The 17,451-nt window shown below is 41.8% G+C and overlaps 1 protein-coding gene across 3 annotated transcripts in view; it reads right to left on the reverse strand.

The window, feature by feature from the left end:
* FAT1 (FAT atypical cadherin 1) overlaps positions 1-17,451 on the reverse strand; it is a 130,999-nt gene that overhangs the window by 98,699 nt on the left and 14,849 nt on the right. For all 3 annotated transcript variants that reach the window (XM_070068424.2, XM_070068423.2, XM_089325830.1), the window contains exon 2: positions 14,020-17,305. In XM_070068424.2, coding sequence (XP_069924525.1) covers positions 14,020-17,287 — 3,268 coding nt within the window. In that variant the 5' untranslated portion in view covers positions 17,288-17,305. The remainder of the gene's footprint in view (positions 1-14,019; positions 17,306-17,451) is intronic.

Raw genomic sequence — 17,451 nt, forward strand, 5'->3', positions numbered from 1 at the left:
ATGTGAGTACAGCTGTGGATTTGCCTACACTGGGGCCACTTGCATCTTCTACTCTGATGCAGCCTCATTTAACCTAGTCATTCTCTCCTCATTTCTCCTAAGGCCCATCCTTTATCAACACTAAATTCACTTCTAAACAGATTTCCAACCAACTTCAAAGTGAAAAACTCCACCAAGGTCCTCTGGTTTTCCTTTCATCAACCTGAGAAGCTACTTTTAAATCAGAAAGACAAGGGCGGGTGTTTTGATGCAGCAGCTGCCACTTTAGACAGCAGCATCCCAGCAGTCTCTGGGATCAAGTCCCCACTCTGCTTCCTACCCAGCTGTGTCGTGATGGGCACTGGGGAAGCCAGCAGATGATGGCTCAAGTATGTGGGTCCCTGCCAGCCCAGCAGGAGACCCAAACTGAGTGTGGGAGATGACACGATAGAGATCTCACCACCCTCCCCAACCCACTCTGCCCCTCTGCCTGTCAAACAAATAAATTCAAAAAATGAAATGCTCATTTTCCATTCACATAAGTGCAAGACTGGGAATCAGAAGCCCTAAGTAATAAGAAAACTAGACAAGGAGAAAAATGAGTTTAAAAATGTTTTTATTTAGATATAGACACTCAAATGAAGAAACTACTTTTAGTTTTTATATGTACTTATTCTGCTTAAGATGGTCTTGTCACTATATTTCCTTCCACTCAACCAAGCTTTAAATTTAGAGGATTACTTACAAATAAATAGCCTCCTTCAACAGAAATAACCCAGAAATTTATAATACACAACAAATGGCATTTTAAGCTGATATAACTACATATGCTCAATATAATCCAGGAAACTGACAGTTTCAAAAATACTCTATGTACTTCTAGAAGTTAATTTTGCCTTTTAAGTTTTAACAAATTCATCAGTAATGGTAACAGCAAATAAAAACTACCCCTACTAATCTGAAAGTCTTTGAAGAACTCATTTCTATCACATAATGTACAATGTAAATGGTTATTTATCTCGCATACTTAAATCTGAAGAAAAGCTTTTCAACCCAGGCAGGCAACAGTACCATTCTATAGCTCAGAAGCACCCTACCCTTTGGTGCTCAATCTGACAAAGGAAACTGTCTCCAGGTATAATGCAAACAGAAGGGAATCTGCACTGCTACTGAACTCATTTGCTGCTACTCTAATTCTCATTGTTTTGGAGGGAATAGGAAATACAGCATTTGCAGTGAAAGAGAACTCGACTACATTAAGAGAACAGGTAAACCTACAGAACAAACTTAAAGGGTCTTCCCCAATAATATTTATTTTAAAAAGTGTTTCCCATTAGTATTTTATAATTATCCATTCTAATTTCAAATATTTGCTTATCCATAAATGCCTGCTCAGTGCCTATGTTCCAGGCAAAGTTTTTTTTTTTTTTTTAATTTTATTTATTTGAAAGAGTTACAGACAGAAGCAGAGACAGAGAGAGAGGTCTTTCATTTTTCCATCCGCTGGTTCACTCCCCAAATGGCCCCAAATGCCAGAGCTGAGCCAATACGAAGCCAGGAGTTTTTTCCAGGTCTCCCACATGGGTGCAGGAGCCCAAGCACTTGGGCCATCTTCCACTACTTTACCAAGTGCATTAGCAGGGAGCTGGATTGGGAAACAGAACAGCCAGGACTCAAACCAGGGCCCAATCAGGATGCTGCCGTTGCAGGCCAGAGCTTTCACCCACTGTGCCACAGCACAGGCCCCAAGCGGAGTTCTTCTAAGCAAGGGATAAAGAGATGAACAGAGCAGACTCTGCCCTCAGGAGGTTCACATTCTGGGAGAAAAAGAAAGGTGACAAAAGCAAGTGCTTATAAAACCTTACAATAACTCTTGATCTACACTACAGATAGAACACACTTTATAGATCACTGGCCTTGGGACCGGCACTGTAATGTAGTGGGTGAAGCTGCTGCCTGCAGTGCCGGCATCCCATATGGGCGCCGGTGCGAGTCCCGGTTGCTCCACTTCCAATCCAGCTCTCTGCTACAGCCTGGGAAAGCAGCAGAGGGCAGCCCAAGTCCTTGGGCCCCTGCACCAAGCATGGGAGAACCAGAAGAAGCTGCTGGCTCCTGGCTTGGATGGCACAGCTCTGGCTGTTGCAGCCATTTGGGGAGTGAACCAGCAGATGGAAGACCTCTCTACACCTCTCCCTCTCCCTCTCCCTCTCCCTCTCCCTCTCCCTCTCCCTCTCCCTCTCCTTCTCTCTCACTGCCTCTGCCTCTGTAACTCTGCCTTTCAAATAAATAAATAAAATCACTGGCCTTAAATTCTAACACTTCAGACTTCCCAGATGTGATGTTTATTCCATTATTTCAGACACCAACAGCATTCAGCTAATTAAAATCAAACATGGCTATCACTCAAGTTCATGCTTTCCCAGTCAGCTTCCATCTTCTATATATGGCTATCACGCCATTAAGAAAAATACTTCTCCTAAAGTTTTTTAGTTTCTCTAAAAATAACTCATTTCTATTCTGTCGCCTCAGCCAAGGAACTAACTTGGCATTTACATGGAAAACATCTTTTTTTCTATTTAAATATGTAAACACCTTCAACTGGGCAACAAATCAAAAGAAGACTAACATCATGTCACAAATATTTATTGGGCTTATCAAAAGATGAACACCATGGAACAAGTGTTTACTGAGTACCAACTATATGCCAATCATGGTGATAAGAAAAACACAGATGTTTGAGACAGAATGATGTGAAGCAGCTTTTAAGAATAAAAAAGCAAGGGAAAAAATTAATCCAGAGGTTAAAAACAAAGCTGTACTCATAAATGAGTTTTGGAGAATCCTTCAACTTAGAATTTATGGTACAGCTGCTTTCCAATAGAGGTCAAAAAGCACACTGCCTGAAGTGATGTGAGTGTCGATACTTAAACCAGACATGGGAAGATTTCTGCCACAAACACAAGGATTTCATCTTTCTTATAAAAGTGTTTAATGTGGCGCTGGCACTGCAGTATAGCAGGTAAAGCCACTGCCTACAGTACCAGCATACCATATGGGCACCAGTTCTAATCCAGCTCTCTGCTATGGCCTGGGAAAGCAGCTGAAGATGGCCCAAGTCCTTGGGCCCCTGCACCCACGTGGGGCCTCTAAATAAGCTCCAGGTTCCTAGCTATGGTCTGGTCCAGCTCCGGTCTTTGCAGTCATTTGGGGAATGAACCAGCAGATGGATGACCTCTTTCTCTGCCTGCCTCTCTGTAACTCTGCCTTTCAAATAAATAAATCTTAAAAAAAAAAAAAAATTGTTTAGGGGCCAGCACTGTGGCACAGTGGGTAAGGCCGCCGCCTACAGTGCCAGCATCCTATATGGGCATCAGTTCGAGTCCCAACTGCTCCACTTCCGATCCAGCTCCCTGCTATGGCCTGGAAAAGCAGTGAAAGATGGCCCAAGTCCTTGGGTCCCTGCATTCGCATGGCATACCCACAAGAAGCTCCTGGCTCCTGACTTCAGATTGGCTCAGCTCCGGCAGTTGCAGCCATTTGGGGAGTGCACCATCAGATGGAGGACCTTTCTCTCTACCTTTGCCTCTCCGTAACTCTGCCTTTCAAATAAAATAGATAAACCCTTAAAAAAATTGTTTAATGCTCCTCTAATAACGAACAGTAACCTTTAAAATGAAGCATGATTCATGTTTTTCTTTTGCACTGAATAAGAAAGCTATTCACAAACTTAACACAATTTATCAAATTCTAAATACCAGAATTTTTAAGTCCATTTAAATAAAACTTCAGCCTATTGAGAAAGCTAATTTTATTTCTAGAAGTTTGAGTTTTTTGCAGATTATTTTTTGTAATCAATGAAAGAATATTAATACTGGGGCAACAAAGGGTTTCCATAGTAAGCTAGCAAAACTAAAGGCCAAATCCTGGCCTAGAGAACTGCTTAATTTAAACAAAAAACATAGGTGGCCAGCACCGTGGTGTAGCAGTTAGTCACCACCTATAACAACAGCATCCCATATGGGCACCTTTTCAAGTACTGGCTGCCCCACCTCTGATACAGTTCCCTGTAAATGCAATTGGGAAAACAGCAGTAGATGGTCCAAGTGCTTGAGCCCCTGTACCCACATGGGAGATCCAAAAGAAACTCATGGCTTCAGTCTGGCTCAGCTCTAGCCGTTGTGGCCATTTGGGAGGAAAACCAGCAGATGGACAATCTCTCTCTGTGTGTCTTCCTCTCTCTCTCTAATTCTGCCTTTTAAATAAATAAGTATTTGGAAAAGACAAAAATATATTATTTGTGATGTTATTACAACTGTTTGTCCTGCATACCTCAATAGGGAAACAGGTATATGGAGTACAGAGCATTTCATTTGGCCACAGCCTTGACCAACAATTTCTCTTGAATCAATTTAGGCACACATATAAATACACAGAAAAATGAACTGTCCAGTGTAAAGGTTTATTGAGCTCATTTATAAAACAGAAACAAAAAAGTATACTATAAGTGTCATAATATTAGCTTAAGTGCCATATAACGTATGTGGAAAGACTTATACTGTAAAATATTATATTGATGTTTGTCACTGTTTTCATTATCCTTACCCGCTGGTCTTCCTTTAGGAGAACTTATAAGGACTGGCAATCTTGGAACCTCTAGAACAGAGGGTCTTAAAAGCAAAGACCCAAAGGCAATGAAAGTCTACTTCATGATCCCTCTGGTAATCAAATTGCTGTATCTTGGAGCAGGGAATACACACCCCTCATCAGATTCTCCAAAGCTTCTGAAACACTGCAAACACTAAGAGCCACAGTCCTGGGAGTCTACAAACAGGTATCAGGGTGACACAGAAGTCCCACTCAACCTTCACTACAATTACTAAATGTTCAATTGGTTGGTCTGTTTGTCACCTATGTTTTTGCATGTCAGCCATTGTGCGCAGAATAGGGCAGAGAGACAATTAAGGCTGCATATCTGCCCTGATGTGTTCAGGGAGATGGCCACAAAAGACAGAAAGTACTACAGTGTACTACAGTGTACTCCGTACAGAAGAACACATAAAGCAAAAGAAGCAAAGACCTACTACCTGGTTCCTAGGAAAGATTCCCCAGGAGAGGCAACAATGGTTTATTAGGCCAACCTAACAAATATTTACTGAATGCATATGGCCAAAGATTTAGAATCCACCCACAATGAGTGGACAACCCATAGGAAAAGAATATAGAAATAATGAAGCAGAGTGGTCCTTGAAATAATGTAAAAAAGGGGTTTTGGGGGAAACATACAAGAACAATTAGCTACACATGAAGAAAAAGCTGTCAAGAAAGCTTTATTAGGCAGAGTTATGAGGCATAGTAAGGGCTGCTCAAATGGTCAAAGTTTACCCAATGGGAGAGAGCTAGGAAACACTAGGGCAGGGGTTGGCTCTACACAGCTAAAGCTCAAGGGTGTGAAAGCAAGCTAATGAGGGGAGACACAAAAAGCAAATTGGGAGAGGCAGGCAAGTTTACTAGGGCAATATAGTCCCTCCTATAAAGGATTTACACAAGGTGACAATGAAGGAGCTTGAGAATTCCATTAAAGATGAAATACCTCTGTTCACAAGTTACCTTAGGATTACAAGAATACCCTCAAACAGATCATACTTTACACCACACTGATTTCTATTACACTAGTTAACTTTAAAAAAAAAAAAAGTCAGAGGCAGGCATTTGGCCCAATGGTTAAGAAACTCAGTGTCCTGTATCAGAGTATCTGAGTTCAAGCCCAGGTCTGGGCTCCCAATTCCAGTTTCTACTAATGGGGACTCTGGGAGGCAGCAAGTGATGCCTCCTATGTACGGACACCTGGATTGTTTCTGGCTCCTGGCTTCAGTCTGGCACAGTTCCTGAAGTGTGGTATTCAGGGCAGTGAATCCCACAGAAGATGGAATACACTGTGTGTGTGTGTGTGTGTGAGAGAGAGAGAGAGAGTCTGATTCTCATTCTCTCTGCCTCTCAAAAGGTAAAAACTTTGGAACTCAATGACACAAATTAGTGTATATCATAATCCCCCTTGGTAGGTTTTCATAACTTAATGCAGACATGAACTATGCGAGAAGAGTTGAGTACAATACATGTAATTTTACTTGTGAACTAATGATGATCCAAGACATTCTACATAAAAAAAATTTTAAATAGGGCTGGGGCTCAGTAAGTGCTCAATAAATACTATCTATAATCATCAACTACTGATGACTAATAAAAAACTTAATGGTAATAAGAATGTAGTTAAATTATCACAAACTAGATTTTCAAGAAGCTATTAAAATGGCTATGTAAATTTCTATTTAAAAAATCAATTAGTTTAAAATTTAAAAAGATTGTACTGTGTAGACTCTCTCCACCACAAAATAAATAATTCTAAAGAATCCCATTCAACAGGTTTGTTCACTCAGTGCCCTGGAGACCTTCCAATGCAAGAAGTTCAATACAGTATCGGGTATCCTGAGATTATAGCACAGAGTGTAGCTGGCAGAGCAAGTTAATTGATAAGACAGGCCCTTGAAGTATATATGTGAATTGTTTCCTAGACTTACTATCACTGCTGTTAAACTGGAGAACTGCCAATTCAGCAAGCACAGGCTTGTGCCCTTGAATAGCAATCTTCCCAAGTCCATTCACTCCCAGTAACAAAGACAAAGGACTGTGCTTCCTGGCATCATATGCTATAGGGTGAGCATACATTCTTTCTAACCAACATGATGTGTGTGTGTGTGTGTTTACAAAATTAATGCTATAAAGGTAATTGCAGAGTAACACAAGGCACAAAATACAAATAAATGCTTGACAAATTCAGCCTATGAACCTATATAATACACAAATCAAAACAACAAGAACTAAATGGTTAAGAAAATAAATGCAACATGGATAAACACCTAAAGTTTTAAAATCTATTCAACTTTCATAGTTGTGCAAGATGGACAATCTGGGAAGAAAAGACTGGATATGAACTCAATGTTAAATCTCTGTACATACAAGCCACAATTCAAACTCTAAGTGCCCAATCTGTAGTCATTCTTAGAACATAAAAATGGTTTACTACCAAGAAGGAAGAGGAGGTGAAGGCAGTCACTCTGCCTTTCTCACCATGTCCCAGATGGCTGCTGACGACAGCTGGGGAAGGCAAGGCACCAAGAAGGACAATGCAGCAGAACAATGACTACAAGTAATTCCATTCCAAGAGTTAGTACAAATTAGGTTAGCCCCAGCTACTGTGGGGGTTAAGCTGGTTTTGAAGGTTAGCTAGGATCCTAACAACCATCTAAAACAATGTTCCACAAGAAAAGGCTCCAAACACCATCCTGGAAAGTCAGACAGACAGCACTTTTATTGATGGGAAGATCATACTTTTCCAACTGCAAGTGGGGTAAAGACACCTGTCCATTCCTTCCCTGTTCCAGTTCCACAGTGAAGCTCTATCTCTACTAACTGTACTCTAAATACACAAAGGGGCTGACACTGTGGCACATGTGGTTAAGCTGCAGGTTTCAACACCAACATCCCTTATCACAGTCCTGGCTGCTCTGGTTCCAGTCCAGCTGCCTGCTAGTGCACCTGAGAAGAAAGGGGATAATGACTTAATGACTACCCATGCGACAGGTCCTGGCCCAGCTCTGGCTGTTGGTCTTTGGGGAACAAATAAGCTGATGGAAGATTTCTCTTCCTGCCTCTCTGTAGCTTTTTCTCTCAAATACATAAGTAAATTCACTAAACAGCAATATATCATTCTAAGAAAAAATGTTAGAAAAAAATTCCTAGATTCAAGGCTTCTTCAAAGTTATATCTCAAATTTAGCATTCAAAGCTCCAACTTAGTGCAGAGTCCCACTCAACTGATAGTTTTCAAATCAACTCCCTTAGCACACCTCTAGATCACTCTTTCTTTAAAATAGTTATTTATTTATTTATTTGAAAGGCAGAGCTACAGAGAGATAGAGAAGAGAGAAAGAGAAACAGAGGTCTTCCAACCACTGGTTCTCTCCCCAAATGGCCACAACGGCAGGAGCTGAGCCAATCCAAACCCAGGACCTTCTTCCAGGTCTCCCACACGGATGCAGGGGCCCAAGGACTTGGGCCATCTTCTACTGCTTTCCCAGGAAATAGCAGAGAGCTAGATTGGAAGTGAAGCAGCTGGGACTTGAACTAGCACCCATATGGGATGCCGGCACTGCAGGCAGCAGCTTTACCTGCTATGCCAGAGCGCCGGCCTGGCCCCACTAGATATATTCTTGAAAGAAAGGGAAGTAACCACTGCTCTGCCACACAGCCTTGGGCAAGTTACTTTCCTCAGTTGTAACAGGGATAATACTATCTACCTGCTAGCTGGTACATGTAGTATAAATTAATACACGTGGAGTGCTTAGAACACTGGTTATAACACTCGGTGTCAGTGGTTTATGATTATACAGATGCACTTTATCATTACTGTGGGAAGCACAGGTCAGAGAGAGCATGTTTTAAGTAGCTTCTATTCCACACCCTCCAGGCTCTGGCTCCTGCACATCATTTACAACTATGAAAGTACACTGTGCAATGTTACCATGTTCTGCCTTACAACATAATATGGCCCTGAATTACAGGTCAGTTTTATATCCCAACCCCTCTCCTAACTAGATTTGTTCAATCACTTTTTAAACCATCAACTTCTTAAAAATAAATCACATAAGTCACTAAAGAAAAGCTGCCCTTGTTTCCTTTCAAAACAAAATGGAATTTCCTTAGGATTTCTAATTAGATCCCATTTTCACCTTAAAAATCCTCCTGCTTCAGAGGAGGATCCTTTCCCCAGCAGCAATGATTACCACGCCCTCCCTGCCTGCACTCAGAACCACGCAGACACTCGGGCAGATTTCCACTCTCCACCACAGCCACAGCACCTCAGCATAACGCAACTTCTGCCAGAGCCTGACTTTCAGCCTTGCCATGGCTAAGAAACAAGTTGCTTTTCTCACAAACTTTCCTAGGAGGAGAACAAAGAGACAGGAGAGGACAGCAGCTGCTGCCACTTAAGGGAGGAGACAGCAGTACAAAAGCCCTTTCACCAGCAAATTTCTTAACTCCCTAACTGGGCCTCCCACCAGTATCTATTTAAGTTCCTGTTGCCAGGAATTCTGACCCAGCTCCAAGGGAAGTTATTGGTCCTACCAGGGCTGCCTCACTTCTAACGGCTGTCCAGGCTTGCCACCCTGACAACCTCCTTAGTCATAAAACTTGGGACCGTTAGTATCCTCTACGTTCTTTTTCCTTTCATGAGAATGGACTGTAGGAAAACAAGTAGGTCTCAGGTTGCCTGCGAAAGATCCTACATTTAAAAAAAAGCAATTCTAAAATTTGAAAGAGTGACTAAAATAATAATCAAAATATTCAGAGTTCTGCCAAACCACACAGACTCAGGAACACTGACTGAAGTCAATGGTGAGGTGCCCTTGGATAGGAATTCCCTCCTGCTTCCACTACACCACAGGCGTCCACAGGCAATTCCTGTGTCCACCTAACTAAAGAAAGCTAAGAGCCACTTGCTGGGACAGGAACAGTGCACTAACTCTTCCCGTTAATGAACATGTAGCCATTTTCTCTTAAGAAAAATGCAATCCTCATGTTCTCTTCCATATTTCATGACTGATGATTTATCTTGTTGCTACAGCTGTACTTCTGCATTAACTCATCCCAAGTCTTTCTACAGAAACAAACATGTCAATCCTGAAACCATGATTGGGATTCTGAGAGTAACACAGCATTAATAAGTCCAGAAATTTGCTCTTATCTTAATGAAAAATATGGTCTCCCCAAATAAGTAGAGCTGGAAAAGGGAACTATTCTTACAAGGATGCACTATACAAATGGCCAGACACTGAAAGGAAAACATACTTATGGGCCTCCCATTACAATAATCACACTGGGGAAAGAGACCTCAAGAAAACACTGCTTCAACACAAATTTCAACTGACAAAAAATGTTTCAGACAAGCAATTGTCTAGAAATTACCTTGACTTTAAAAATTAAGAGTTACAATATTTTTGGGTCCTCAAGTAATAATTAACCTGATGGATATTCACCAGTCAGGAACACTAAACTGGGGTGGGTGCTGTGGGCCAGTGGGTTCAGCCAGTTGGGACTTCTGCAACCCACATCAAAGTGCCTGGTTTAAGTCCCAGCTACTCTGCTTCTGAATCAGTTTCGTGGTAATGTGCCTGAGAAGGCAGCAGATGACAGCCAAAGTACATGGGTCCCTGTCATCCATGAGGGAGGCCAGGACAGAGTTCTTGGCTTCCAGCTTTGACTTAGCCCAGACCTGACTGTTGCAGGGTTGTGGGCACTTGGAGAGTGAACCAGTGAAAGATCTCTCTCTTCCCCTCCCTCTCTCTTTCAAAAAAAACAAATCTTTAACACACACACACACACACACACACACACACAGGGCAGGCACTGTGGCAGAGGGAGTTAAGCTGCCACCTGACAAAATCCCATATCAAATTGCTGGTTCAAGACCTGGCTACTCCACTTCTGATGTGGCTCTCAGCTAATGCACCTGGGATGCAGCATATGATGACTCAAGAACTTGAATTCCTGCCACCTAAATGGGAAACCAAACGGAGTTCCTGGATCCTTGCGTTAGCCTATCCCAACCCCAGCGGTTGTGGCCATTTGGGAGTGAACCAGCAGATGGAAGGTAACTCTACCTCCCTACCCCACCCCCGCAGTCACTCGCTCTCTCTGTATCACTCTTTCAAATAAATAAGTCTTAAAAAAAAAAAAAAACTGAACTGTATTTGCTCCACAAGTTTACAAGCACAATATTCAGCTACCAAAAACTTACATGAAGTAAAAATGAGGTCAACATGGACATGTATAACATCAGGCAAACCACAACCTAAACATGACACTAAACATGCTTCAAGCAATATGCCGCTGAACAATTCTGCTAAGTCCATAATCCGCACTCTTGATTTTTCACGTGAGAATTAAGAAGGGGAGAATCTTAATTAGCACTCAGGAGGTTGGCTCCCTAACAAGACCAACTTTCCAAATAATTTTTCACAGAACACTGTACCCTTCCAAAACTCAAGTGGAGGAGCAGTCATGTGAACGCAGATTTCTCGGCACAGTTCACTAATACCCAGAGCCCTCTCCAGAAAAAGAGCATGTGATGCAGTGAGAGACTATCAGATGAGTCAAATGACTGTCACCTCCACCTGACAATAACACGTCACCTTCCTACACAGCCAGTAAAACACACAGCTAATAAGACTACACCTTTGGTTATTTCAGCTAATCTGGGTAATTTTTCTCTTAAAAACACTACTTTTCTGAAAATGATTAAAATTTTAGCAGATTTAAGGAAAAGGAAGATTTCTTTAAATAGTAAGAACTAAATTCAGCTTGTGGAATATGTTCTTTGTTCTGTGAAAAGTACACGAATGATGTACATATTTGACAATGTTGAAAGTTAAAGCATCACAAAAATCTGGTTACATTACTCATCAACACTAGTGGCTTGAAATCAAAGGCAAGAATAAAGTAATCCTGCACAGGCTGGTCTCAATTAGTGTACCACGAAGTGTGTCACAGTTGGGGAAAGCAGGAACAAAGGCCAACAGGCAAGGAGTGAAGTTCCCGAGAGCTGCAAACCAGACCCGAGCCAGGCCAACTCCAAGTCAGGGTGCTTTAGTGCTGTCCTCTGCAGGACCCCACTGGTGTTCCTGAACTGTCCCTACTTTTCTTCATCTTACAGACACCTCTCCACACTGCCCGAGACATTAGATAAACTTCAAGTAAAAAAAAAAAAATAAGCATACCTGATTTTAGCATTTCTACTGCACAAAACAGATTTCTCCTAACCAATTCTTCACTATGCAACCAACTGTCCTGCCAAGATTCTCTAAGATAACTCGGGCTGACAATTCCACTGCCAGAAATCATCTCACAGTGCATACCAGCCCACTATATGTCACTTTTATTCAATTTCGAAAACTATGTAAACATAAACCTACCATATACTACATGTTTTCCTCTGTAAAGCAAGGTCCACAGAATAAAGATCTCAACACTTCTAGCTTCTCTTTCACCTTTAAATATCACTATTTTTACAAATTCCTGACAGTTCCTTATACATATTCCTATTGCACTGCCTATAATCCTAACACCCACCCACCCCACCCCCCCAAAATTGCTACTGGAAAAGTCTGGTACTCCCTTTTAGCTCTGAAAACCACCATAGATCTATTTCAGGACATTGCCTTCTTTGGTTGGTTGTTTTGTTTTTTCTTAGCAGTAAGAATAACCCAATTCCTTATATTTATAGGCAAAAAATACTAGCTTCTAAATGATTCCTCAGAAAGCAACCATAAAAAAAGCATTCTTCACTTGAGAGAAAAAAACCAAAAAGCAGTGTTCATATAATTTGTCATGAAGGGAATGTAAATTAACATTTTTGGTTCTATTTTCTGTCTCATGTCTAACTTGTAACAGTTTTTTGTAAGCTTTTCAAACCTACTTTGGAAAAGAGAAGAAAAAAAGCAGCAGGACTAATTATTCCTAGAAAATTTACCAAAATATAGTATAGTTTCAGCTTCAGTCACTGAATTTCGGGTATTTCTCTTTATGCTGACACTGTTGCTGAAAATCCTTATTCACATAAATTAATACGCATTAATTTATCTTTTTCTTTAAACATTTATTATACAGCTTCGATGTGCCATCCCCTTTTTGCTAGTTGCTGAAAATAGATGATGCATGAGCTAAAAGCCTGCCCTGGAAAGCTCACATTCCATCCAGCAAAGTGACACGTAACTATAATATCTGTGCAACTAGCGTAAGGTATGCACACAAAGTAGAAAACATCACACACTCTAGCATGAGAGGTGTTCTTGGAGGTCCTAGTTTTACAACTCCATTCTAGGTGAAACAGTATCATAACAAGGTAGTACTACCATTTCCATAAGATATGAATCTAACATGTGCCAGGAGTTTTCCCATGGTTTTTTTTTTTTTTTTTTTTTTAATTTATTTTTTGACAGGCAGAGTGGACAGTGAGAGAGAGAGAGACAGAGAGAAAGGTCTTCCTTTGCCGTTGGTTCACCCTCCAATGGCCGCCGCGGCTGGCGCACTGCGCTGATCCAACGGCAGGAGCCAGATACTTTTCCTGGTCACCCTGGGGTGCAGGGCCCAAGCACTTGGGCCATCCTCCACTGCACTCCCTGGCCACAGCAGAGAGCTGGCCTGCAAGAGGGGCAACCAGGACAGAATCCGGTGCCCCGACCGGGACTAGAACCCGGTGTGGCGGCACCGCAAGGCGGAGGATTAGCCTAGTGAGCCATGACGCCGGCCCCCATGGTTCTTCATTTTATGCTCCATACACTTAGAGTAATTTTGAGTATCCCCATTTATAGATGAAGAAAGTTTTAAGAAGTATTGACCTTGTCCAAGATCATGAGTTAACAACTCAAAGAGCCAGGATTCAAGTCAGAATTTTTCAGTTCAACAATCCCTTAACCTACATCTGCCTCTCAAACAAAACCTGAAGGAGGTACTAGGTAAAACAGATCATATTACTGAAGTTTTAGCAAATAACCTTTTCTTGTGTGCACTGCCCAATTTTGCAGGTGTGCAATAACCTCTGGACGGCCTGCCAGGTGGTGGTCGTGACTGATACAAGCATAAGCTTGCAAATCATCTGGCTTGAAAAATGCCAGGACTTCTCAATCAAACCACAGTGCTGCTGATAACATAAAGTAGAAACTTAGAGATTAGCACCCGTGGTAATAATTTCAAATTTCCCTGGTATTTTATACATTTTATGCCCACTTAACATTCATGTTCCTTTGGCTCCATCTTCATGGCTTCCTACCAATAAACATCCTCCATAGAGCAACAGGATGAAAAGCATGCACATGCATTGCTATACCGTGCCCTATCAGAAACCAAGTGGGACTTCTGAATATACTAACAAGTCAGGTGTGTGAAAAATGAGAGGAAGCATTAACCAGAGAAAATAAGAGCTTACCTGTTTCTTCATCAATCCTGAAAACACCAACACCAGAACCATCCCTAATGGAGTAGCGGACCTCCCCGTCTCTTCCTGTGTCCTCATCGTGAGCCGACACAGTCATTACTGACGAACCAATAGCAACATCTTCCTTCACTATGCCCTTTTCCACAAAGCTGGAAAACACTGGTGGGTGTAGGTTCTCATTCACATCAATGACCTCAACTTCAACATAGCAAGTAGAAGACAGAGAAACTGGCTTCCCTTTGTCTTTGGCCCTCACGGTGAGATTATAGACTTGCTTCTTCTCAAAGTCCAGCTGCTGGATGATTCTAACTGCTCCACTGAGCTTGTCAACATCAAAGTGTCCTTCTCCATGGTCCATGAGAGTGTATCTCACCTGACTAGACTGACCTACGTCAGGATCATAGGCTTCTAACCACATGATTATGGTTCCTTCTGGGAGATCCTCTCGAACTTTCACCCGGTAATTAGGGGGAATAAACTTAGGTGGGTTGTCATTAACATCTTCTAGTGAGACTTTCAAAAGCACAGTGGAAAACAGCTGGGGTTCCTCTTTGGCTTGATCCCTAGCTTCAATTTTTAAGTAGTGCACATGTTGTACTTCACGATCCAAAGGGCGCACAATTTTAACAACACCAGTTGTGCTGTCAATTGAAAACTTATCTGTGTCTGTAAGAATAGAGTATGTCACATGTCCATTGGGGCCTAGATCTTTATCAGTGGCTTCAACCTGGATGATTTCACTGTTGACCTCTTTGTCTTCGCTCATTTCAACAAAATAGCTCTCCTGTAAAAACTCAGGCGGATTATCATTGGCATCTAGAACTATGATATCTAGAAGATGCCAAGCGGCCTTTTGTGGTATACCAAGGTCATAGACAGTAATATTCAGGGTATATCTGTCTGTTGTTTCACGGTCAAGTGGAGATAAAATTTTCAACATTCCTGTTTCCATGTCAATAATGAAGCAGCTATCCTCATTTCCTCCAGAAATAGCATAGACCAGTTTGCCATTGAAGCCAGAGTCAAGGTCAGTGGCATTCATGAAAATTATACTGGAACTCAAGGGATGGTTTTCCTTTACCTTTATAGCACTTGGAAGAGTACTTCTGAACTGAGGTGCATGAGCATTGACAGAATGAGAATCAAAGAAAATATCCTCAGCTTCCCCTTGGCTGTGTAATTTATTTGCCTGCAGCAGCTTTTCTGCTAGCATTTTGGCAACACCAGTCTCTTCACACTGCAAGTTTACTAGCTTACGACTGGCAGCCACAGTTATGTTGATATATAATGGTGTGGCAAAGTTTTCTCCATCTGTAGCTGTAATTCTCAGACTGTGAAAAGACACCTTTGCACCTAAGCCATCCATTAGTGACTGTTTTAATGATAAAACTCCAGAGTTGGGATTTAAGCTAAACAAATCTAGTTCATTTCCAGCTTCAATTTGGTATCGTACCAACTGAAGTTCATCAGCATCAATAGCAGAAACAGTGGTGATCTGCTCGCCCACGCCTAGATCCCTGGGAATCGTTCCTTCACAATTTATTTTCTCAAACAAGGGCGTATTATCATTCAAGTTATTCAGTGTAATCGTAGCAAGGACTTCAACTTCTCGGCGGTATGGCAAGCCCCAGTCTGATGCTCGGATCCTTAGAGTGTAAACCCGAGGCATCAGTTCATAGTCCAGGTTTTCGGAAGTACTCACAGCACCAGTGAAGTGGTCGATCACAAATGGCACATGATTTACATTAGCAATGCTGTAAGTCACATACCCATTCTCACCTTCATCAGGGTCTACAGCACTCACGCTCATGACGGTGGTACCAACAGGAGCATTCTCATCAAAAGATGCTTTGTATGCCGTCTGGGTAAATTCAGGGGGGTTGCTGTTTGTACCTAAGACTTTAACCAAAACTCTGGTGGAGGCTTTCCTGTCGCTTGTTGTTATTTCAAGTTCAAAATGGGAAGCCTGCTGTCTTTTAACTGGTTCCAAAATGGAAACCAGACCGGTGTTGTGATTTAAACTGAATTTAGCTTTCCCAGGTGTACTTTTAAAAACATACCTCAAGTGCGAATAACTGGGAATCGCTTTAACAAGGACCACAGGTGTGTTGGGAGGAGCAAATTCACTGATTTCTGCTCTGTAAACATCCTTTTCAAACTTGACTGGCCCAACTCTGAAGTGTGGAGAAGTCACATGGATCACTTTCACAGAAGAGAACTGGGGAGGAGTTCCTTTATCTTTAGCCTGTAGCGTCAGATTGTAGCCATAAGGATGACTGTTCCAGTCAACGGCGCCCACAGCTTTGACTTTATATTCTTTACTCCCTGGATAGGATCTCGCTGTTCTAAACTGTTGGAGAAGGTCACCTGCCACAATACTTAATGAAGCTATTTCCCCATTGGCACCCTGATCACAGTCATCCACTGTTACAATTGCGTATGTTGGGTCACTGTCCAGCTCTGATGGTGACAAAGTCACTGCTGTTATCACGGGAGCACATTCATTGGCCTGCTCTACATGAACTGTTAGCTTGGCCATGCTGCTGATACCACTGCTACCATACAATTTCATTCCTCGGTCCACAGCAAGGATTTCCATCTCATACAGCTTGGTCTCTAGATAATCAAGTCTACCAGTTAAGACCACTGCACCACTGGTTGGGTGAATAGCAAACATGTCAGTTCGGTCTTTGAAACTATAGTAAAATTCTCCATTAGTTCCTATGTCTGCATCAGTGGCACTGACTCTTGCAATACTGGTCCTTATAGCTGTGTTTTCAGGTAAAGAAACACTGTAAGAGGTGGGTGAGAATAATGGTCTCAAGTCGTTTGTATCCAACACTTGCACCCTAACCTTTGTTCGTGCTTCAGCATTGCTATTTTTTTCAACTGCTTTAACTATCAAGTTATAATGGTCTTTCACTTCTCTATTAAGAATAGCTGTATTTCCTCCTTTGGTCCTTATTCTTAGAAAGCAAAAGTCTCCGAGCACGTACTCTTCAGCTTTGAACAGGTTTTCATTGTCTCCTGAAACAATTTTGTACCTTAATTCCCACAGTGGATTTGTAATGTAAACACCCATCTTCACAGAATGCCCAACATAGGTTTTAGCCGCGGAGTTCTCATGCACAGTGACATTGTACTGAAAATGTGTAAACTGTAGAGGAGGAGGCTCTTCAAGTCTTTGGCTCCCGTCACTGTCTCCAAAATGTTGGAGCAGGAGGAGCAGAAGCAGAAGCAAGGCCAAATGTCTCCCCATTGCTCAACTCTCAGGAGTCTGAAACAGAAGAAAGAAATGAGAATTATTACTTTGGGGAAATAAAGCAAGCACAAGAGGAACAAATTGTTCTAAAGCTTACATTTTCATAACACATTTTCCATTTATATAGAATATGAATAACTGAAATGGTTTGGGGTTTTTTT

The sequence above is a fragment of the Oryctolagus cuniculus genome, chromosome 2 (assembly GCF_051225735.1).
Source record: "Oryctolagus cuniculus isolate XC-2025 breed Fujian yellow rabbit chromosome 2, ASM5122573v1, whole genome shotgun sequence".
Lineage (NCBI taxonomy): Eukaryota > Metazoa > Chordata > Mammalia > Lagomorpha > Leporidae > Oryctolagus > Oryctolagus cuniculus.